The following is a 23,944-nucleotide window of genomic DNA, read 5'->3' as shown; positions in this document are numbered from 1 at the left end:
CCAAACCACACACTCAAAACCCAACCAACCACCAGATCTCAAATGGGGTCTTTGCTGAAGAACCAGTGAAGTCTGAAGTGTCAGAAGAAGCCCTGTTCTTCCACTTCTTTTCTAGAAGCACAGCTCATGGACTTAAAAGAGTATCTGTGAATGAGCTGGTGTTCAGCCCCAGCAGCACAAAGGATCTGGCACTGCTGAGCAGACTGAGCATTTGCCCACCTGCCAAAAATAAAGTGGGTAAGAAAAAAGGAGGAGAGGACATGGAGGAGGCATAACACAAACTGCAGCAGGCTACTGCAGTTGTCTGATGTGCCAGGCTAGCAAACAGACAGAATAAATCTTTAGATCCAAGACTGTAGGAGGAAGAAACAAAACTCTGTTTATTGAGGAAATGAGGCTTCCTAGATCTAAAAACATTCTTTGAGGAACCAATGAGAATTCACAATAATCCTTTTCTTTTTACAAGTGTGGCTAGCCAGAAGAAAAGGAAAAATTCCAAGTGAAAGAGTTAAAGAGGATCTTTATAAATCTCTCAACTGCTTAATAAAGACAGGAATAAGTTACCTTCCCAGAGTGAAGGGAATTTATTAGATGGCATCTGACCTCCTGATTCCCAAGATCTTGTTATGTTTGGAAAAAGGTGTGGTCATTAAGGCTTTTGATGATACGGAATTACTGAGGGTAGGTGGAAGTTTATAGTTGGACAGGGTAGGCAGGAAGATTTAGCTATTCAAGTGGGTAAAAATGAAGGATGAAGGTTAATGTTGATAGCACAAAGAGACACACAGGGAGAAAAGCAACCCCGTGTTCCAGGTATGTGGCAGCTCTTATATAGCTGGAAATGCCACATGCTGATAGAGAAAAAATCGTCACAATTATACAGAAAGTGGTTAGGAACAAATACCCTAACATCTCAACATCTTCACTGACACATAACTCCTAACCCCTCTGCATAGAGAGGGTGTAATACAAAGTAAACCAAGAAAGGTGAATGGGACTATTAACAACCTCAACAAGCAGCAATTTAAACTAGATCCTTTCCATTCCTAAAAGGACTTGCCATGGGGAAAAGGATGAAAACCATGAAGTTATGGATGCTGTTCAAAAGCTGAGAAAACACTGCCCAGTTCCTCCAGGGGCACACCAATGCTAGCAGCTAGCAGAAGAGTAAAGGAAAGGTTTCTCCATGCCATAGTTTGGCTCTTCAAATTAGCTACACTGAATGTTAGACCCTAAGGATAGAAATGCATCTAGAAAAGGTTTAGACAAAGCCCTGAAATGAACGTGAGACAACAGCTACTAATATAATGATACAAATGTACAAAAATATACATCTATTGCATTGCAGATACAACATCTCTGCCACCTGCAATTACCAGAAGATATTAGATTAGACAAGACGTTGAGCTAAAGGTACTCTTATGTTCTCCAGAACGTATCATTTACTACTGTGTGCCAGTCCTCCCTTCTTCACAGTCCTGTGCACACAGAGCATCTACATCTATTCTGGTGTGAAGAGAAACCAGTCCTGAACTACACACACCAAACAGTGCACCAAATACTCTCCATTGTAGATGAGTCCAAAACCCAGACTTAGGCACGCATGGCCCAGGAAGTTAATTCTAACCCTAGAACAAAGGTTCATATGATAATGGCTCACTCTAATCTAGTTTCTCAGAGTTACATATGCAAACATCCTTTACTAAAAATCATCAGCAGTCTAAAATACTGCACCCAATGGCTTCATTTTCATACATCCTCTTGGTCTAAAGAGCATAAACAACAGCTAATTCAGCACACAAAAGCATCCTGCAGAAAATTCAAGTTATTCAAATGAACAAAACCACTAATGCAGCAGGCAGAGCTAGTCCATTAGCTTTCTTCTGCCAGCTTGCATAGCCTCTTAACCCTTGAGTAAGGACCAATAGTGTCATCAAAAACAAAGTCCCACAGAACTCGAATCCAGGACTGGTGATGTGGGAGGTTATCGTAATATTCTGCTGCAATCTTCTTCACCTGGAAAAAGAAGAGAGAGAACAGTTTAGCTGCATGGTGTTGGGTGTGTTTCAGTCTTCATGCTCAGATCTGATAGCACAGCCATAACCTGAAGTTACTTGTTACAGCTTGTGAGCCTCTGAAGTTCAGCCAAACAAGATACACTTAAACACATTTAGATACTACTTAGCGCATGTCCGAGGTAACTTTTGCCTCACAAACGCCAAACTTGACAAATGCTGCCTTCAGTCAGACCTGTTGCCTCCCATTTTGGAGATGGAGGGCTCTCCACAACAAGGTGCCTAATCCACCTTATGATTTGCCCAGACTCCAACACGCTGTGTTTGAAAAACTGTTTGTTGCTTGTAATACTTGTCTGCTGAGGGTTCTGAGCAGGAGAGAAATACCAACTGAGAAAATGCCAGACACATCCTTGCCCACGCTTGGTTTTCTTTTCCATTCTGCTGCAGTAATGCAAATCTGAAAGACATTCCTCCAGCAGGCAGAGACAAATGCAGGAGCAGTCCATTCTCCTCAATCTGCTGTTATAAATACTGCAAGATCCATTCCTGGTCACAAATCTACTGAAACTTCATTCCTGTTGCAAATCCCCACGTCTTAAGACGGTTGCCATCAGAGAAGCATTGCGCATCATTGAGGGTGGCACTTTTAAGTGGGAGCAAGGCCAGAACCAGGGCACAAAGGGGGTTGAAACCTGGCGGGTTCAGGGCACTATGGGGATTCCCAGGTTATCAGCTATCCCTGCTCCAACTAGATACTCTGCTTTTTCAACACGTTTATGAAGCAGCAGAGTCTGTTAACTATTACACATTTGCACATAAACTGCTTGGGCATTGTTTTATTACAGCTCCACCTCCTAGACAAATAGAGCTCTGCTCCAGAGCGGTTTGTCTTGCTGGACAGCATGATTTCTCTGTTTAAAAATCTGGCAGAATTTTAAAGCCAGCCATGCTGAGCACGGTACAGCCTTCCAGTGAAAAGGAAACAAGCTACAAAGAAACTCTCCTCTGAGAGGACAGTCTCACCAGCATCTAAAGTGGAATGGTGGGAATGTTAACACTGTGTTTTGGCTGTTTGTGAAAACCTAAAAATCCCCACAGAAGTTAAATTATAAACCAGCATGGCTCATTGCTACCTGCCTTGTTAATTCACTTTCCTAGCAGACACTTCCCTGTGATACTGTGAACAGAGTTTCATAGAAGTTAAAGAATCTCATTGCAGAGATTACCCCAAAAAAAAACCAGGCATATTGTTTGTTCTCTGCTTTTTCTTCTCTGGATGAGGGACAATTTCTGATTTCCTTTCTGACCAGCATCTCAGAGAAAGGAAAGGAAAATAATATCAAACTAATATATCAAAACAATATAAAAAAGAGTCCTTGTAATTAATTTCTTCCCCAAAACAACAACATGGGCTGCCCAGGGAGGTGGTGGAGTGGCCATCCTTGGAGGTGCTGAAGAAAAGTCTGGCTGAGGCACTTGATGCCATGGTCTAGTTGATTGGCTAGGGCTGGATGCTAGGTTGGACTGGATGATCTTGGAGGTCTCTTCCAACCTGGTTGATTCTATGATTCTAAGGTTGGGTAACACACAAGTTCCCTTGAGACCTTTTACCACTGTACCTCAACCCCTATTCACTCCTCATGCTTGTGCCATGATAGTGGTGTGGTGGAGATGGCTTCGCTTGTAAGGGACCTTACAATTCATCTATTCCAACCTCCCCACCATGGGTAGGGATGCCTCTCAACTAAACTCAGCTTCTCAAGGCCTAATCCAGCCTGGCCTCAAACACCTCCAGGAGATTCAATTCAGGCCTGACTGTATTCTGGCTTTCACTGAATGTCTCTGTCTTCCTAATAATTCCTTATACTCTGCTTTGAAATGTTGGTCTTTACTTCAAACATGGTTCATTTTCAATGGGATTTAGACAGTATTAGCATTTTCCCTTAGAGGTATCTATTAATGACTAAAGAAAGGTGATTGACACAGACTAGGCAAGATCTCTGGAGATGCAGATTTAGTTTCCTGAACTCCTTTTGTAAGCACAGTCAGAAACAATTTAAAATGGGGTTTGCATCCTCCCTTTTCCCAGATGGGTAATTGACACCACCAGAAGACGAGAGGAAGGACTATTTAAATAGTAAGCTCTCTTGATTGCCTTGAATGAAAGCCACTAATGAAGCCTTATGCAAACACAAAGAGGGTCTCAAATATCCAACCTCAAAAGCGTCATTCCAGCCCTGTTGTCCCCATTCCCTAGCCAATTGCTGCTTACAGACCTTCCCTCCTACCTCTGCTCGAATTTTAACTTGAAACAGTAATTCAGCCCTCATTTATGTTAGCTGAGTCCACATGGCAAGTCTACCACTCTCCTTTTCTCCAGAACCCCATGTGCTTCTATGCCAGTGAAAAAAAATGGTCTGATCCAGGCACATTTTTTCAGAGCTAGTTACATTATTCTGCACAGCTCTTGATCATGTTAGATTCTGAGCACCACAAGGACTTCAGAAGTTTGTTTTTTTTTCTTAACTGTCCTGTGTGCATGGAAGTAGAGGTCTGGAAGTTCACAGAAACCAATTGTGGCTGTGATCTGTGACACGGAAGGTTAACGGAAAGTGACCCCAGTGATGAAGTGGAGTAAGTGACTCAAGAGACTAGGCCAATGAACAATACTTTCTGCACACGTTAGTCCTAGTGTAGTCTGGGCATAGTGCTGAAAAGCTGGAGTGGGCACAACATGTGGTTCTGAAAACTTGCCCTTCAGTATGTTCCATACACATATTCTACAGTTATATTACAGGTTTAAAACAGGCAAGTAAAATACAAATGTTACTTTGTAATGAGAATGATTAATAGACTCAGCAGTGAATTTTGAGACAGATCCTACACACTGTATCCTGGAAGCAAGTAGCCCAGTCATGACCAGAAATCATGTAGTGGGGGAGTCACTTGTACACCATGCAGATCCATTTAGCACCATCCTGCAGCATACGGTGGCAGCTCATTCTGCATGAGAAGATCAGTGTGGATATCAGAAGAGATCACCACTGAAGCTTGCACTAAGCTGGCACTGAAGTGGGTGACTCTAGACCAGCTGTGGGACAGTGACTTGCCCCTGCATGTAGTTCCTTGCTCTACTTGGCTTTGTAGCCAGCAGCACCCAGTGCAGGAAGGCAGGCAGCACTTGCACCATTGGCAAGGTCTCTGTGCCCTGAGCAGGACAACTCTATGAGATGCACAGAAACATTGCTGAGGAGGTGGTAAACTACAATAAAATATTTGTGACAGAGGAATTGGGGAAAGGGAAAATTGAATAAATGCAGGTAGAGGGAGGACTTGTGGAAGTTTTTTCTATGGAAATGACAGGGAAGTTTGTTAGGTGCATGTTCCCTTTTTGCTGTCACATGACAGGAAATCATTTTAAAAGTAGTTTCTCTTTTACAACAGATCTATGCAAAAGTTTCCCAACAAGACCAACTCATCTACTGAAATTTATTTTAACATCTCCATATGTAAAAGCAGAGTATCTGGAAGGGGGGGGGGGAAGGCAGGAAAAAAAATTAATGCAGATTCCATTTTAAATACACCATTATAATATATCTGTTAAGTATGCTTGAGGCTGGAAGAGTCATCCTCCTTGTTGTATCTTGGTCCCAGTACAAAACTTGTGGGTGGCAATTTCCAAGAGCAAGTTTTGCAGCCAGATCATAGATAATCTCAGAGTGACAAAGTATTCCTAAATCCTTCTCCTGCCACCTTCTTCAGATTCCCCATATTACAATGGAGATGGTCCGTTTGCTTCAGTTCCTTCCTCCCTCCCAGTCTCAATTAAGAGAGCCAATGGCATCCTGGCCTGCATCAGGAATGGTGTGGTCAGCAGGAGCAGGGAGGTCATTCTGCCCCTGTACTCTGCATTGGTTAGACCACACCTTGAGTACTGTGTTCAGTGTTGGGCCCCCCGGTTTAGGAAGGACATCCTGGTTGTGGCCAGGAGGAGGTTGCTCTCTTCTCTCAGGTGGCCAGCACCAGAATGAGAGGACACAGCCTCAAGCTACACCAGGGGAGATTTAGGCTCGAGGTGAGGAGAAAGCTCTTCACTGAGAGAGTCATTGGACACTGGAATGGGCTGCCTGGGGAGGTGGTGGAGTCGCCATCCCTGGAGCTGTTCAAGGCAGGACTGGATGTGGCACTTGGTGCCATGGTCTAGCCTTGAGCTCTGTGGTAATGGGTTGGACTTGATGATCTGTGAGGTCTCTTCCAATCCTAATAATACTGTGATACTGTGTAATTGCTAGTTCACAAACTAGCAATGAGTTAAGACTAACATGTCATCATGAAAAGATAATAAGAGAGAAAAGTCACAAGAGGCTGATTAAGCACTTGGCACCTGCTATGTCAAGGCAGTAGGCAAGAAATCACATCTTTTAGACTAGAACTTGCTTCTGGTTTTGTGCTTATAGAGTAGAGCAACAGGATCGCAATCCTACTTCATTGTGTCTGATAGGTGCAAATGTTAAATGCAACCTAGTATTTCATCATAGCTGTTTTAGATCCTTTGCCCTGGGACTACACAGAAACTAAAGAACCTTATGGCAAGGAGCTGAAAAAGATATGTTTAGAATGCTAGGAGTGTCACAAACATTCCCTCTATAGTCTCTGACCAAAGTAGAGCACTCAAACTAGCCCACCTACTCATCACAGCTTTAATTAAATCTGCAATTCAAAACCAGCACATCTACCATGTTTTCCAGTCTTGTCTGCCCAATAAATCTGGTTCCATAGCATGTCTTCCCCTTTTCTCACACAGCTTAATGAGTAACTAGTTTGCCTTCAGCAACACTGCAGTTTTTATTGGAGTTTGTAGGAAAAGTGCAGAGTTCCCCCTTTTTCTACTGTCCTCTCTTTCCATAAGTACATAAAATCCTTCACATAATGAAAAATGGAACTTTCCAGTTGTTTGGCAAACAATGCAATATTCTTCAATTACATGACTTGGTGCAAAGATTAATCTAGTCCTAAGGCTGTAGGGTTTTTTTTTAGAGCAGGTTTCTTGTGTAGGCTCTCATACTAGTGGGACAAATTCTCACTGCACACTCTTGTCACTCATCTTTAATATTTATAAGCTTACAGCACAACCTAATTCCTCCTCTTTCAAAACTGTCATAATCCTAGGGTAAAGGTCTTTCCAGTGGCAAACATATTACTCAGAACATTTTGAATGACACGCCTGTAACAAAGGACAAAGTTGAATTTACTTTTCTGATAAGCAAGTGGAAGAGCCAGTTACTTTCCAAGACTGAGATCCAGGTATTTTCTGATCCTATTCCTCCTTTCTCAATCATGCAGGAATGAAATAAAAATCTTTATTCCACTTTCTACTTGCCAATGTATTTTTTAAAGGATGTCTGTGAGGTCATACGTGTTATACAACTCCACTTTTGGAAGTTCAAGTGGCCAGAGTCAAGTTCAAGAGACTAGAGCTGAGAAAATACTTTTGCTCAGTGAAGAATTTGTTGGGAGGTTCAGGACAGGAGAACAATAGAAGAGTTTTGCCCTTACCTGTTATGAAATTCAAACATTAAAGCTGTACAGAGAGGATCTTTTGTCCCCTTATCTTCTTTCAAAGAGCAGAGATAATCAACTTGTTTTAGTGGGTAAGGGATTTTCTACAGTAACAGTTTTGCCAGAGGATTTACACTTCCCAGCAGAGTTTTTTCACTTATAATTTGATCACTTGTCAAAGACTCAGATTTTTGCATACAGCTGTCAGGCAACAACAAATGACAAACCCAGTACCTCCTACACACCAGTAAGGTTCCACAGACCTCAGCTGCCCAAGAACATATAAACACTAGCCCGTGAAGTTCAACTAAATAACTCTATCCTCTTTACACAGTAGGGCAGAAGCTTCCAGCTACTGCACTGCCATGAGGAATAAGACTGAACTATTATTTGTGGTGTGGGTGGGGAAGAGCTTTTCAGGCCTCAATCAGGTCAGGAGCAACAGTCCCAGCAAGTTCAATTAGTCACTTATCTCCCTGGTGTAAGATACAGAGCTAACCTCTTCTTCCATTTACATTTCAGTAATCTATGTACCTAAACTAAATCTAAATTTATGCACTTCCCAGCTGGGCTATCAGCTGTGTTAGCAATGGGAGTGCCTAACAGGAGAACTTCACATGAATGTGGGCTGCTTTAGCAGCTGCTCTGGAACCCTCCAAGAACAGCTAGCCTCTCCAGGACAGACCTCTGTGTTAATGGTGGTGTTGAAAAAAATAGAACTGCTGGCTATACAGAGGCTCACCATGCTCTTCTATACCACAAGTAAATCTCCTCTCACATAGTGTTTCTGAGATGAAAAACATTAAACTGCTACCTGGACATACCATAATAAAAGTTGTATGTGTTACGCAGTAGCAGAGAGGTCACAGATTCTGAACTTCAGGCTCCTCACTCCTACCTCCACCTCATAAGGCTGCTGCAGAAGTAGCCCCCAACTTTGCATCAGACCAGAGACAAAAGGTATTTTCCTTCCTACTATGGCAGAGGATTTATATGTAGGAGTAGTACTTCGAAGTCATGTACTTCTAATATTATGAGCACCTGCTGAGGAATCTTTGTAGAGGAGCAGCTACATACCTGGAGGGAGACTGAAAACCATTTCTAGACACCTGGGCTTTGCAAATTTGATTCCCACAACTGATAAAATATAAACAAAATGGAGCTTGACTTTCAAAGGAGGAAAGCCGCAGCACTTTCCCAATGACAGATGAGGCATCCTAAGTTTCTGTGGGTGGGACAGCAGTGCTTAAACAAGTCATGTAGAGTGGAGCTCTGTTTTCTAGTGCAGGAACATCCCTGGATTCTTTCATAATCTCAAAAATACAAGGCCTTTTGTCTGATATTAATTGAGCAATCTTGTCCGTATATTGAACATTAGACAAAATTCAAGCAGTAATTGCCATCTGCTTTACTTTAGATGCGTCTTTAAAATTCCAAAGAGATGCAACCTGGTGACTGAGGAGAGAAAACTGAAAAATTCAGAGCACTGTTGGAGGGTTTTATCATCAAAACAGTATCCCTCAAGCCCTCTGAGATTCAGATGTTCTCATTTCCATCAAAGAAATTAAGTATTGCAACAATTTAGCAGCCATTTCTCTCAAACTCCTGCTTAAAATGAAAGAATTAGAAACAAATCCAAAAACCTTTCTTCCCTCCCCCCCAGTTTTAAAAAGTGATTCATTGTTGTGATTTGGAATTAATTGAGACAGTTTTGCAGCTTTTGTAAAAGTCTAATTCACGCATGCTGGTGCAGTACTTACCATTGGCAATCTGCATCCAGGAATGCTGGGGAAGTCATGATGCTCCATGTGGTAGCCTACATTAAAGGTGAGCCAGTTCAGAGGTCCATAATAAGAGTATGTCTCATACCCTTTTAAGAACATGTAGTGTTCAGCTATGAAGTGCCCAGAAATGGGATGTATACCCATACAAAGAATTGTACCTGCTATTAAGTAAATAATAGGTTTGAGCCCCCAAAGACAGTAAATTATAAGGTCTATAGAAAACTGGATGAGAGCATTGAAGATTTCCATCCGCGTTATTGCCTTAGGGTTCACGTACAGAGGTCTCAAACTGTAGAAGAGAGGTTGGAGGAAAAGCCAAAGCAGCTTCCGAAGTGGCGTACAGAAGAACCAGCCTTCGAAGTCTGTTGGAATGTCCACGTCGAGGCTGTCCCCCCCAAGGTAGCGATGATGGTCAATGTGGTATTTCTTGAAGGAGGCAGAGTAAGGGAGGCCAATAGGCAAGTTGGCAAAGACTGCAAACCATCGGTTCCACTTGGCCTGATTGTTCCCAAAGGCGGCGTTGTGCGAAACGTCATGGATGGCTAGGGTCAGGGAATGGTTGATGCAACCCCCAAAAGCATAAGCCCAGAAGAAAATCCATTTCCAAGATAAGTCTTTCACCAAGTAGCATGCTAGAAACTGCATGAACACCATTCCAGATACAATCCATTTTAAGTGTGGGTCTGGTCCCATTAGAGTCTTGATCTCTGGATACTTTGCTAAAGTGAAAAACACAGAACATTTTCAGGAGATGATGATTTGGCAAACATAATCACCACTGACACTCTCTATTGTTATCACCTCGTGTTTGAGGCCCTGGTTTTACAAAATGGCAATTCCACCAGAGGGTTACCACTACAATGAAAGCTTTATTAATGCATGGGTTCCTTTCCCACTTCCAGCATCGCATCCATTTGTGACTGATACTGATATATAGAGAGACATAATTAGAAAACCCCTACCCTGTTGGTCAATATGATATGATGTGCCTTCACAAGTACTGCTTCAGAATGATAACTATTGGACTTCAGCAAAGCCTTTGACACAGTCTGCCACAAGAAGCTCCTGGCCAAGCTGGCAGCTCATGGTTTGGACAGATTCACCCTGTGCTGGATCAAGAACTGGCTGGATGGCAGAGCCCAGAGAGTGGTGGTGAATGGTGCCACATCCAGTTGGCAGCTGTCACTAGTGGTGTTCCCCAGGGATGAGTGCTGGGCCCAGTCCTGTTCAATATCTTTATTGATGACCTGGATGAGGGGATTAAGTCCAGCATCAGTAAGTTTGCAGATGACACCAAGCTAGGAGCAGGTGTTGATCTGTTGGAAGGTAGGAGAGCCCTGCAGAGGGACCTGGACGGGCTGGATGGGTGGGCAGAGGCCAATGGGATGAGATTTAACAAGGCCAAGTGCAGGATTCTGCACTTTGGCCACAACAACCCCAAGCAGTGCTATAGGCTGGGGACTGAGTGGCTGGAGAGCAGCTAGAAGGAAAGGCACCTGGGGGTACTGATAGATAGTAGGCTGAAGATGAGCTGCCCAGGGAGGTGGTGGAGGCACCGTCCCTGAAGGTCTTCAAGAAAAGACTGGATGAGGCACTTGGTGCCATGGTCTAGTTGACTGGATAGGGCTGGGTGCTAGGTTGGACTGGATGATCTTGGAGGTCTCTTTCAACCTGGTTGATTCTATGATTCTATTAGTATACCAAAACCCACCACATTTAAGAGCAAAGAAGCACTTTCTGTCAAGTTTTTAACTTTCTTTTTTTTTTTCCTAATTTTCCCTAATTTAGATGCTGTTTTCCATACAAAAAAAATACCACGGCCACCTTTGTAGCCCTTTTCACACTGTTGCTTCAGAAATACTAGCAAAGACAGCTGAGCAACAGGCTTGCCAGGTTTTGTTTTGTGGTTAGATGACAAATACAGCATTAAAGAAAAAAAATTCCTAAGTATTTGAGTGTTCACCAGTGCTTACAACACCTACAGGTCTTTCCATGTGGTAATGTGACTAGAAAAATCAGTAATATTGTCAGGAATTTGTAGCACAGAATTTTATCCAGCTGTTCCCATTTGTTTGCTTATTTCAGAAATCACATAACCAACACAGGCATGCAAGTCACAGACAATCCCACACTAGCTTCATGTAGCCTCACACATACAGCAATACAGCGTCAGAGAGGCATGGGCTGGGCTTGCCAGGTGTGACTCATGTCAGGCCAGACTACTGATCTTTACTTCTACTGGCCATTGATGTGTCTTTTCAAGAAAAAAAAGTACAATTTCTTTTCTAGTTGCTGTTCATTGCTTCTTCACAAATCAAAACTTCTGAGTATTAACTTGCACATTAATTTTTCCTCTCCTTTATGGCTTCTACTCATACTCTGCATTTCTTCCCTCCTTTACCTCATACTCTGAATTTCTCAATAATTACAGCTTACACAGATAAGACTGCAGGATACTCATTCTGAACCCTGAGGTTATGTGGAGTGTCCCTGTAAGTTTGATAGGCCTATTTTATGATTGTAAAAGTAAGTTTAATCAGAGTGTCACAGCGTGACACGAGTGCAATAAAATTAAAGATTTGGATCTGTGCAGCTGTATGTACTATAAATAAATGCTGGAGGCAATACACAACTCCATGTGACCTCACAAACAGTGGCAGGAACTGAACACAGGACACAGATGAAGGGTTTTGTTTTTAATGGCAGTGAATCCTGAGACATTTTATAGAAAGCCAGAAAGATGAAGCACTACTTAAGGAATCAGGTTAGTGCAGTCACACCCTACAACTACTCCAACAGCTTTCGAGTCTGTTGGTAAACTGCAGCCCTGCTCAACAGAGGTTAGAGACCACAAAGATTAGACAAGCACTATGAAGAATGAGAAAAGAAGATATTCTCAATTCTTCCTCTTCTTAAGACAAGGGGACAAATATCACTGAGTATTCAGTCAAGAGATATTTTTTCTAAGTGGTGGGAAAGCTCTCATACAAGCCCACATCTTTCTAAAGTCAGCCAGAGATTTTGATAAGCCCTCTCCAAAGCCCAGGGTTTTGTTTGTTGGTTGGTTTATTTCCATCCTAGTTTTTGCAGTTTTTCCACCCAGCTTGTGGCTGCCCACTGACATATTAAGGGTGTACTCAATGCCTTCATCCAGATCATTTATAAAGATGCTGAGTAGGAGTGGCACCAGCACTGAGCCCAGAAGCACCAGTCATGACTGGCCACCAACTCAGTTTAACTCTATTCACTGCTCTTTGGGCCCAGCTGTCTATCCAGTCTTTTACCCAGTAAAGTGCATGTCCATTCAGGCCACATGGCACCAGTTTCTCCAGGAGAATGCTGTAGGGAACTCTGTCAAAGGCTTTACTGATGTCTAGACAGACAGCATCCATCACCTTTCCCTCGTTGACTAAGTGGGTGACCATGTTGCAGAAGATCAGGTTGGGTTAAGCATGACTTGTCTTTCACAAGCCTCCCCAGCCCTTCTTTTGCTGATAATGTATTTATAGAAATATTTATTGTCTTTCATAGCCAAAGTCAGATTAATTTCTACATGGGCTTTGGACTTTCTCATTTTCTCCCTGCATTGCCTCACAACTTCTTTGTGGTCCTCATGTGTGGCCTGCTCCTTCTTACAAAGGTCATAAACTCTCATTTTTATCCTAAGCTGCAGTCAAAGCTCTCTGCTGTAGGCTCATCTAACAGCATATGTGGACAGCCTACTCCTGCACCTTGAAGGATTCTCTCTTGAAGAGTATCCAGGCTTTTTGGATTCCTTTGCCCTTCAGGACTGCCTCCCAAAGGATTCTGTCAAGCAGTCTTGTAAGCAAGTCAAAGTCTGTACCTCACAAATCCAAGGTGGCAATTCTACTGCCCCCCTTTCCTTGCTTCCCTAAGAGTAGAGAACTCAGTCATTTTCATAGAATCAATCAGGTTAGACGAGAACTCCAAGACCATCCAATTCAACCTATCACCCAGCCCTGTCCAATCAACTAGACCATGGCACCAAGTGTCTCATCCAGGCTTTTCTTCAACACCTCCAGGGATGGCAACTCCACCACCTCCCTGGGCAGCCCATTCCAATGCCAATCACTCTCCCTGTTAAGAACTTCCTCCTAACATCCAGCCTATGCCTCTCCTGACACAACTTGAGACTGTGTCCCCTTGTTCTATTGCTGGTTGTCTGGGAGAAGAGACCAACCCCCACCTGGCTACAATGTCCCTTCAGGTGGTTGTAGACAGCAATGAGGTCACTCCTGAGCCTCCTCTTCTCCAGGCTAAACACCCCCAGCTCCTTCAGCCTCTCCTCAAAGGGCTGTGTTCCAGGCCTCTCACCAGCTTTGTCGCCCTGCCTCCAGCTGCCACATCACCCCCCACGAAGAGCAGGTCCAGCAGGGCACCTACCCTGGTAGGTTCATTCACCAAATGCATAAGGAAGTTATCTTTAATACACTTTAGGAACCTCTGGGACTGTTCCCTCTCTGCTGTGGGTGACAGCAGGTGGTAGCCATTAAGTAACTCACTAGAGTTTAATATTAAACACACTATTAAGTCCTCTGCAATGATATTTTTTTTTCATACTAGTTAAACCACAATACCATGTCTGTTTATCATTAATACTGATAAACCCTTCCTGTTTCTATGGCATGGAGAAACCTCAGGGAAGCTGAGAGGTGGAGCTAGCAGTCTCACTGGAAGCTGAAAGCTCTGCTAGTGGAGCAGGCTGCCTTGGTTCAGGAGCACTCCACATGCAAGATGTTGAATGCTGTCTCTCTCAAAACTGGAGACCAAGCACTCTTCAATGAGATATTTAATCTCTGCTTAAGTGACCCTGATGACTGCAGTTTACATATAACATGCTGACACAAAGATGTGACAACATAAATACATTTCTCATTCTTCCCTTGTGCTCATGCCTTCCATTTGCTAAAAGAATGGTAGTAAGGCAAGACAGAGCTCTTACAGTTTAAAAGCCTGGACAACTCTGAAAGGCTACTGTACAAGTGTCTGTAGGTGCTGTGCAAATCAGGCATCAGCCATCTGCATGTCCCAAAGGCAACAGAGAGTCAGAGGCAGGACTACTGTGCAGTGCTGAAACAGGAGACATGAAGGATTATCAGACCTGTCATAGCCATACAATAATGACCACCTTAGTTTCCTACACATTGCACTTGGAAAACCAGACACATATTTTCCAGTCTTGAGACTGAATTTCACAATATGAGACATCTGAAAACAGATTTTCATTATGCTGGCCTTTCCTGAATTGCTTCCATTTTGGTCTTCCTGAGCACTTTTCCAGTATAAAAACGATGAGCTTCTACATGACTAGGGTCTATTGCTCCCCAACAAGAACTGAGTTGAGGCTAACACATACAAAAGGGTGCAAAATGTAATCTATAGTGAGCACCATGTATTGTGCACAAGCACCATGTATTATGCATCATCATGGCTCCAAGTGAGCACAGAAAGAAGAAAAAACCAAAACCAACCAAACCCAAAAATACATCTTTCAGCACTTCTAGGTAAGGGAGGTGGGGACCCACAAAGTTATGTGACCTAAAGAGACCAGGATTTGTCCTTCAATACAACAGACCAGGACAAAACCAGCTACTTTGATGTCTCCACAGCATATTCTTCACCCTCCAGCTCATTAAGAAGGTTTGCCCAGCAGAAAGCTTATCCACATATGCTGCTTCTAATCATATAGACCGAGTTGCTGTACTATCCATTCAGAGGGTGAGGACACTGGTGTAGATGTACAGCATTGCAGAAGCACGAATTTTCTGTCATCAAGGTCAGCACACTGCAAAAGCAGTGCAGGAACTTTAGTATAGTGGGTGGACACAGATAATATTTCTGCCCAGATATCTCCATAGTGTCTATGCCATAACCTCAGAACAGCTGAAATCTGCACCACAATTAAAAAAAGCATTCCCTCTTTTACAAACAACAGAGAGGATGAGTGAACTGCAGTCAAGGGAGAACAAATGCCCCAAGTATGTTTTCAGAAGTGGTCACAATTCTAAACCACAATTCAGAAATGTTCACGATTCATTTACTGGATTAACATTTTGAGGAGACCACACCTCTGCTGTATGTAAGCAGCAGAGGCTTTCTAGAGGCAGGCCTCACTCTGAAATCTGACTGAAAAATTACTCTGACTATACATTGTTTTTTCTTGATGCTGCGTGACCTTGAGTTAGGGCTGGAGTAATTGGTTCTGGAGATGCCATCAATTGTTAGGGCCTGGTGTCACTCCTCCTCAGGGGGACACCATATATATTGTTCTGAACACTCACTCATATTCTGTTCTCACTGACTGTGCTCCCTAGATGACTCAAGAGAGACCTCGTTAGACCGCAGTGATAGCAACAGACACAGCTTCTCTTTATGTAACACCACATACTTAGCACTTGCACATTTTGGCATGGGAAAGATTTAGAAGTGGGCAAGAGCAGGAGCTGTGCACAAACACAGAAGTGACAGAAACTCAAAGGAGCAACAGCCCTGCTCATATCCACAAGGAGCTAATAGTAATAAGAGAAGAAATTTAATTTCTTCACCTTCCTTTATGCTGACCACAAGTACAGCTTATGTGAATAGTCAAAGTAGAGATACTACTCAGTGTAAGACTTTCAGAAGACCTGTTAAAGAGAAGGGGAGGAAATTTGAAATCTCTGCAACAATGATGTCCTAAATTATGATCAGCTCACGACCATGCTCGTAAACAGCACAGCACACTTGAGTCCTCAGCACAGGAAAGACATGAACCTGTTGGAATTGTCTAGAAAAGGGCCACAAAAATTATCAGAGGGATGGAACACCTCTCCTATGAGGAAATGCTGAGAGAGCTGGAATTGTTCAGACTAGGAAAGACAAGGTTCTGGGTAGACCTTATTGTGGTTTTTCAGTGCTTAAAGGGAACTTTTGTAAGAAGGATGGGACAGACTTTTCAGCTGTGACAGCACAAGGGGTTTTAAAGAGGGTAGATTTAAACGAAATATAATGAAGAAACCATTTACACTGAGGGTGGCAAAATATTGGAATGAGTTGTCCAGAGAGTTAGTAGATGCTCCATCCCTGGAAACGTTCAAGGTCATGTTGGATTGGGCTCTGAGGAACCTGATGTAGTTGAAGATTTCCTTGTTTATTGCAAGAGGGTTGGACAAGATGACCTTTAAAGGTCTCTTCCGACCCAAACTATTCTATGATTCATTCAAACAATTCATTAGCCAGGACACAGGGAGGACAGACACAGAGGACAACATGCATGACATAAGCTTCTGGCTTTGCACAGCTGCCAGCCCCCTCCAGTATGCAAAGTAGTAACAAATCTTTTTGGCCCAACTAACTACACTGAATTTTTATATATCCACTGTTCAAGGACAAGAGTCTTAATCCTGTGTTTGCCACCCATAAGTTTCTAAACTGCTTTGTGCTAGCTAGTCCAAATGAGCTGGGTCACCTAGAAGTGGCCACCAGAGGCAAACCACTGCAGTGCTACCACATTACTGATGTTGATGGTGTCAAACATCATTATGACGGCAGCTATGACCTGTTTGTGTCTGTTTGTTAGCTGTTCAAAGCAGAGTGATATAAGAATGCTAGAAAGAGAGCTTCCAGTTTCCTCTGAACCCAAAATCTCCAGCGCAAACTGAAGCCTTCAGTTCCACTTATTACTTCTTTTTCAGCAAAAGCCCACAAGCACCTCAAACAGTGACTTTCTGCTCATGTGGTTCATTTCTTAGGTGATCTCCGCGCTGAATTGGCATTAGCACTGAAATCTCAGCTACTCTGAATGCACTCATCAGAGAACATGCTCATCAGTGGCAGCACTGTGCCCACATACTGCAGCATAAAAGGAAAACAAACACATGGCTTCTTTGCCAGAAGCATATGTAATTCAGAGCTTTGATTTAAGCTAAGGAGATATGTATCTTGCACATTTCAGTAGGTACAGTTTACCAGAATTTTCATAACTGTGAGGTTTAAATAAGCAACCGAAGAGTTAGCTGGGAGAAATCACAGACTAATCTCTAAATAGGTTAGCAGAGCTGAGCTATTATACTGAAATCATCTGAATACTAAAATGAAATTCATTTGGGCTTTTTTTTCATTCTGTTCTAGCTCATTTCCCTTCCACCCCAGCCTTTGTACAAGATAAAGTACATATAAAGCACTTGCACCATTTCCACGTCAAAATAACTTGGCAAAGTATCAGGTATATAAATATTAATTATTCTTGGATGTTAGGTCATATTCAGATGAACAACACTGATCCAATCCTCATCTTCTGCAGCAAACAAATGCTTCCCCTAAGGATTCTGTGAGGCAAGATATTTTCTGACCAACCTGTGATGATTTTATGAAGTCAGATCTAACCCACATCACAAATAATATCTATTCTTTCAATACCAAAAGATATTGCTCATTGCTTGCATTTGGAAAATTATTTTCAGGTGAGTTGACCATTCATTGTGTGCTTACACTGTTACAATCATCTGAGCAATGACTTTTTCCTCTTCTCTCAAGACCTAAGAAACACCAACACACACACACAAAACCTTTTCATCAACCAAGTTAGTCTTCCCCTAACAGCTCACTGCACAAAAATCTCAGTCCTGGCACAAGGCAATAATGAGCTTTTCATAAGCAATGGAATGAGAGAACAGCAATGAAACTGAAAAGCATGGATAACATGTCCAGGGACATGAATAACATGACCAACTTGGCAAGAAGTTTGTGACTTAGAAGCAGTTGGCACCAAGACCACACACAAGCCACATCTGGTATATAGCCATTAGGAATTATATCCCTAGTAGGTGCATCTAGTGCATCAATCAAGTTTCAGTGCTTAACAACAAAATCATTAACCTATTGGGAGGAAAATTCTTCCTTTTACCAGCATGGAATGTGATCCCCAGGCCATGGTTATATACAAGATCATAAAATATGTAAGTACCTGTAGATATTTGTTCATATGTATGCAAAAGTCTTACAGCACACTCTAGCTCAACAGGCACTAAGTACCTCAGTAAGCACGTGATCTTAATGCAAAGGATTTGCTGACACTCAGCCTTTGAATAATACAGTGATGATCATTATAACAACATCATAGGGGATATCATGATTATTTCGATAACTTTTGGTAACAGTCTGGTATTCATGACATTAATTTCATGATCCATTCTGCCAGACACAGCTTGTTCTGCCCACATCTTCCACATCTCTTTCTATGTTGCATTTTTCTATGCTCTTCCTTCTGCTCCCACAGATGGGGCTGGGTGATCTGCAAGGAAGAGGATGACCCTTGATTCTGATAATTGGTGCTGAACCCAAAGAGAGTGGGATTAAAACCTCCCCAAGTATGCAGTGAAAAGGTCCTAAAAAGAGTTTGCAGCAGCAAGGGTAAGGTAGTGCAGCCAATCCAGTACCTCCTTACGTTACGACTTCATCATGGTTCACAATCCCTATTCTATAGCAAAATCAGGAAAGCAAGAGATTAGCAACTCCTACGTGTAGCTCACCAAAACATAGCCATTTTGATTGGAAGGATGAGTAGCATAACACCAAGAAGCATCATTTCATGTAATTATACCATTTGACTCTCTGTCATGATTACATAGTAGAATAATTATTATTTTTCTGGATATAATACAAACCTAGGCTAGAATATTCCACCACAACAACGATGATACCGGAAATGTTTTTGTAATGTAGACTAATTGTGGATATGTAAAGAACTTACATCTAACTATCACAGGGCCTGTGCAGCACCTCAGACATAAGCTCTAGTGCCTTTCTCTATTAAAAACAAACAAAACCCCACTGTTAAAATTTTATCCTACTTATAAGAGAATGAAATAGCTCAAACAACCCAAACACAAAACCGGGGGGAGGGGGGGAGGAGGGGAACAAACAAACCAACCACCAAAAAGTCGTCTTTATTAATAAAATGTTGGGAAATGTTTTCAGGAGTTACACACAAATATTCTAATGGCCTTCAACAAATGTGAATGAGTAGGTTCTTCTCAGGAACTGTCTTTAGAAAAGCCCAACCCCTCCAAACAAAACCTCCCAATTCAGGGAGCTCGTGGGCACAGCTAAACGTTGCACCTACAACATGGAAGCACAAGAGCGTACCTTGTCCCTGAGAAGCAGCGGATTCCTCTATTGCTATCCAGCGAACACTCACCCACACCCTCACTTGTTTCATTGCACTACGAAGACACTGAGTACGTTCACCTGCAAGACACCTCCCAGCCATGCCCCGTGCAGCTCCGGCATCACTGCCAGCCGCCGCGGGCCCTACGCGGGCCACTGCCGCCACGTGCGGGGCACAGGGCTCAGCCATGACTCCACGGTAACATCCCGCCGGCGCCAGCTCCGCCACCCCTCTGACCCTGCTGGGTGCAGCAGCTCCAGGGGCCGTGCTGTGCCGCACCGCTCAGCCGCTGGCACCCGCCGTGCCTCTCAGCTGCCTCGATAAGGTACCTGAGACTGTGCCGGGAGAGCCGGCGAAAGCATCGTCCTCCAGAGAAAACCCTCTCTGAGCCCACCGGCTCGCAGCCCACACACCTTCGCGGCCCGGCCAGTGCCCGGCACCGCTCTCAGCACTGACCCTGGTCCCCCTGCTCCGCCATCAACTCCCCGTCCGGTGCTGCAACCCAGCCCAGCCACCTGGCCCGACGGTAGCCCTTTCCGAAACCCTTGACATACCCAGGATTTCCTTCCTGCGCTGCGTGTGGGGTTGCTCCGTGTAGACCCACTCGAAGTCGTCTCGAGTGACACGGTTCCCCATGGCTCCCGCTGCGCTCCGCTCCGCGCCTCTCCACCTGCCCTTATAGCTCCGTGAGCTGCAGAGGTGCGGCTCCTCCTGCCTCCGCCCCACTGGCTGCCTCTCGCCTCTGGCGGTTACCGGGACTGCGACTGTGGAAGGGAGCCTCAGCTGTGCAGAGCGTGAAGCTGTGTACTTCGCTCAGGTGTGAGAGGAGCTAGGGGAACTGCGCGGTCCTCCTCGGGTGTACAGGAGATGTTCAGGGGAAGAAAAGATGGTTCAGTACTGGCTCTGCGGGCGGGAGACGGGCCACTGAGGCTCACCTTGCTGCAGGAACCTCGAAGGCAACCGGCGGAAGCGAGAGATGGGTGGCGGTTCGCATGGTAGCAGGATCCCTATCATGTTGATGCCACCACCCTGGGGCCTCCCAAAATTCGACATAGCCACCACAGGTAACTACTCTTGGATGACCTCCCCCGACAGGGAGATCACCAGCACTACAGGAGGGTTCTCGGCCACTTCCAAGCAAGGGGTTTGTAAAGCAGGGGTAGTAAAAACACTATAAATCCACTGCCATAGCCCTAAGCAGCGTGACATGTGAGCTCTTCCCAGGTGTGGAATATCTAGGACAGCATGAAGATGACCAACACCTGAAATGTATTTCTTTGGCATTCTGAATAACCCTGCATGAGCTGTTCCAGTAGCATCCAACCTTTGACTGGGTCACACTTCCCTCCTGGGAGTCTGCATTCCACTTCCCAGGTGCTGAGAAATTTACGACTGACATAGCAAAAAATCACACTGCTCGCTTCGTAACAAAGACAGGGAAAGGACTTGCTAATCTCACAACTACAGCGACTATGCTAACCTCTCTAGACTCTCTGATTCACAGGGAGAGGAGTTACACCATGATGTTCCTGCACAAACACAACCCAAAATTGAAGTGCTGCTCATGTTCTCACTATGCTCTTTTGCAAGCCCATACCTGACCAGCTGACCATCTTCACTGTTCACTATCCCTGTCATTACTCTTTTCACTGACAACATCCCATTTGGATCAGGTTCCACGCACGGAAAACAATTTCACTTCATTCTGTTTCAGTATGAATCTTTTTAGTTCTCTCCATACTGTTATGCCTCTCACCTCCATACTCTGTTACACCTGTCAGTTCGAAGTTAAAAGGGGAAAAAAAGCAGCCTTGCAAATATGAGATGGAAATTTTTTTCAGCAATAATTTTTACCTGCCAACACTGGCCATACTATTACCTGTTTAGTTTATTTAAGATTTCTTGGTAGCAGAATTCTATAAATTACTATGAGTTAACACCCACTAACCAATTCACAAACACAAATCTGAAATCTGCCACATGACTGCTAGAAAGCTTTAGCTTTTTTGATTTTATTTTTTCGTCCTGAAGTGGTCTAAACATAGACTCTTGAATGCTTAAAGGTCCCAAGCAGATTGAATGGAAGACATACAGTGTGAAGCTAAGCAACTTTACTCAGAGCATGAGCAAGGGTTCAAACTATGTTGTTTTTATAGGTCAGTTCTCTATAAATACAATGGTTTTTTCATCATTGCTCCAGCACGAAGTTGGTACTTTCCCATAAAGTTACAATGCCCAACCCAGTTAATGATTTGTTAATCCAAGTTAAGGTTATTAGATGTTTCTATAACGAATTAATTGTTCACAGAGCAGATGCATCACATCTCAGCTTAAACCTTTAATTGGTTCATCTGTTTTGGCTTGTTGACAGTAGTGGTGGTGGTGAAGTAAAAAATGACACAAATGTGACAACACCTTTCTGTCACTTCTTGCTCAGGAGTGCTCAAGGCAGCTAAAATTAGTGAGACAATACATGCAGTTGCAAGGAAAACAAATATAACTTCATCCCTAAAAGTTTATCCAACAGGCCAGTTTTATTGTGTATGGTAAATTATACATGGGGAAGTTAAGAATGCCGTTTGCAGACAAGTGCATTATCTTTGTGTAGCTTATTACTATAGGCTCAATTTGACTACATGAAAAGTACAACAAAATCTTTTCTATCTTCATTGAGTTAGCATATCTTTTTTTAGAATGGAATGTCATGCTTTATATTTCTATAAGCCAAACAAATTATATTAATTTAAGAATAATTGTGGATGCCAGACAAACAAGAAATGCTGGCTTCAGACTGTCTCTGGAATTAGCAGGTATTATCCAGTTCTGACCATTTGGCACCTGGTAAAGTGCACACAGACTTACAGTCATTCACAAAGGAAAAGGAGGGGGGATTTTATTGTCACCTGGCTATAAATAGCTCCTTTTAATGAATACTATAATGACTGTGAATATGGCAGTTTAAACATACTTCATGTGATCATGTTCTCCTAGTTGTAGCTTTCATTTCTTCTGCAGTTTCCTATATTCATCTAGGATTTCTAACTATTGATAAACCTAGATGAGAGAAATTCCTAACACACTGAACAGGAGAAGCACAACTGCTGACTCTATGTAGGGTACCATCAAATATAACATTTACATGGTTTAAATACACATCACATTCTCCTCCATCATCACACCTGGCAACGTCCTGGGTAAAAAAAGGCAAAAATATTTTTCTCCACTGAGGACATGACCTACAATATGCAGCTCTGAAACAAGACATACAGGTCTTCTCTTCTACACAGCCAGGCAGACTTATTTCCCCACCCAATGGTGTCTTTCCACCAGGTGGCTTCTCAATATGAACATACTTATGGTATGTAACCCAGCTACTTCCTCCTTCCACTTATTGAAAGAAGAGGTGACACAGTAAATGCAGTAGGAACACCTGCATGTTTCCCAGAGGTTATTACTAGCCTGAAGAGCAGGGTGGATTTTTGAGGTGTCTTAATTCTGCCCTGATGTGCAGGTCTTAACACCTCTTCTAGTTTCCAAAGACTAACCTTTATTAAAGGTAATGTTCTGAAAATGAAGTTGTTTGGCAATTTTATCTCGAAGTAAGGTTTTTTTTCCCTCTCTGAATCCACAGACTTGTGTTTTCAGTTCCTGCATTACCTAGTTTCTTCTCTGCCTGTATAAACTGAATCTTTCTGCAGTTATTTTGATTACCTGAAGAAAATATTTTTCTATATTTACTTGTTTAGAGAACATTTCGCAGTCGTTGTGCTAGTTTGAAGATAGCTAGAATGTTTTGGTGAGAACTAGATTACAGGCTGTGAAAGGGAAACAATGGTGATGCAGTTGAGAGCCTCTCCTGGGGACTCAGGTTTCTGGGAGGGGTGTTGTGTTTCTGTATATAACTGTATATATTGTAAATATCTGTTTGTATATTGTGCTAAGATGTAAATATAAAGCTTCTTTCAATTTCCTGAGTGGCTGAGTCTAGTCTGGGTGATTTCCAAAGTGTGTGGGGGCAGGTAACACCCAAAACATCACAGTCGTTTTGAATTGGGTGTCACAGTCTGACTTGATGTATAGTGACAAGGTGTGGCAGGGCACTTCAAAATCCTTTCTTCCCCTCCCTCCATCTCCAGAGGTTTGAATGGGAAACGAAGAAGGTGTGAAACTGCTTCTCTTCCCCCCACCATCTCCTCATGCCAGCTTGAAGGGGGAACTGCAAAAGACACCTTTTCCATACATGTACTGACTCATGGGAAAGCCCATGCTGGAATTGGCTGGTGATTGGCTGGATTCTTCGCACCCAGTATATATATGGCATGGACACATTGTCTAGGAAGTTTTTAAATAGAGTGAGGAAAAAAATGCTTGCAGTTCCCACTTTTGCACCTTTCTGTGCAGTTCTGCTCTAGTCC

General features: G+C 43.2%; 1 protein-coding gene across 4 annotated transcripts; it reads right to left on the bottom strand.

Annotated features, from left to right (window-relative positions):
* Positions 1-1,547: 1,547 nt before the first annotated feature.
* On the bottom strand, positions 1,548-20,589 carry DEGS2 (delta 4-desaturase, sphingolipid 2). 4 transcript variants are annotated; one of them, XM_064175128.1, is made up of 3 exons: positions 20,084-20,589; positions 9,338-10,080; positions 1,548-2,016 (listed from the first exon to the last, which is right to left on the bottom strand). In XM_064175128.1, the coding sequence occupies exons 1-3, from the start codon at positions 20,163-20,165 to the stop codon at positions 1,873-1,875; spliced, it is 969 nt and encodes a 322-aa protein (XP_064031198.1). In that variant the 5' UTR covers positions 20,166-20,589; the 3' UTR covers positions 1,548-1,872. The 4 variants fall into 4 exon arrangements, with proteins under 4 accessions (XP_064031198.1, XP_064031435.1, XP_064031281.1 ...); XM_064175365.1 differs by lacking the exon at positions 20,084-20,589 and adding an exon at positions 19,859-19,977; XM_064175211.1 differs by lacking the exon at positions 20,084-20,589 and adding an exon at positions 14,325-14,398.
* Positions 20,590-23,944: the final 3,355 nt, after the last annotated feature.

Source organism: Pogoniulus pusillus, chromosome 1 (assembly GCF_015220805.1).
Source record: "Pogoniulus pusillus isolate bPogPus1 chromosome 1, bPogPus1.pri, whole genome shotgun sequence".
In the NCBI taxonomy this organism is placed as follows: domain Eukaryota; kingdom Metazoa; phylum Chordata; class Aves; order Piciformes; family Lybiidae; genus Pogoniulus; species Pogoniulus pusillus.
Note: the sequence above shows the minus strand (reverse complement) of the source record. Positions and strands in the feature narration are given on the sequence as shown.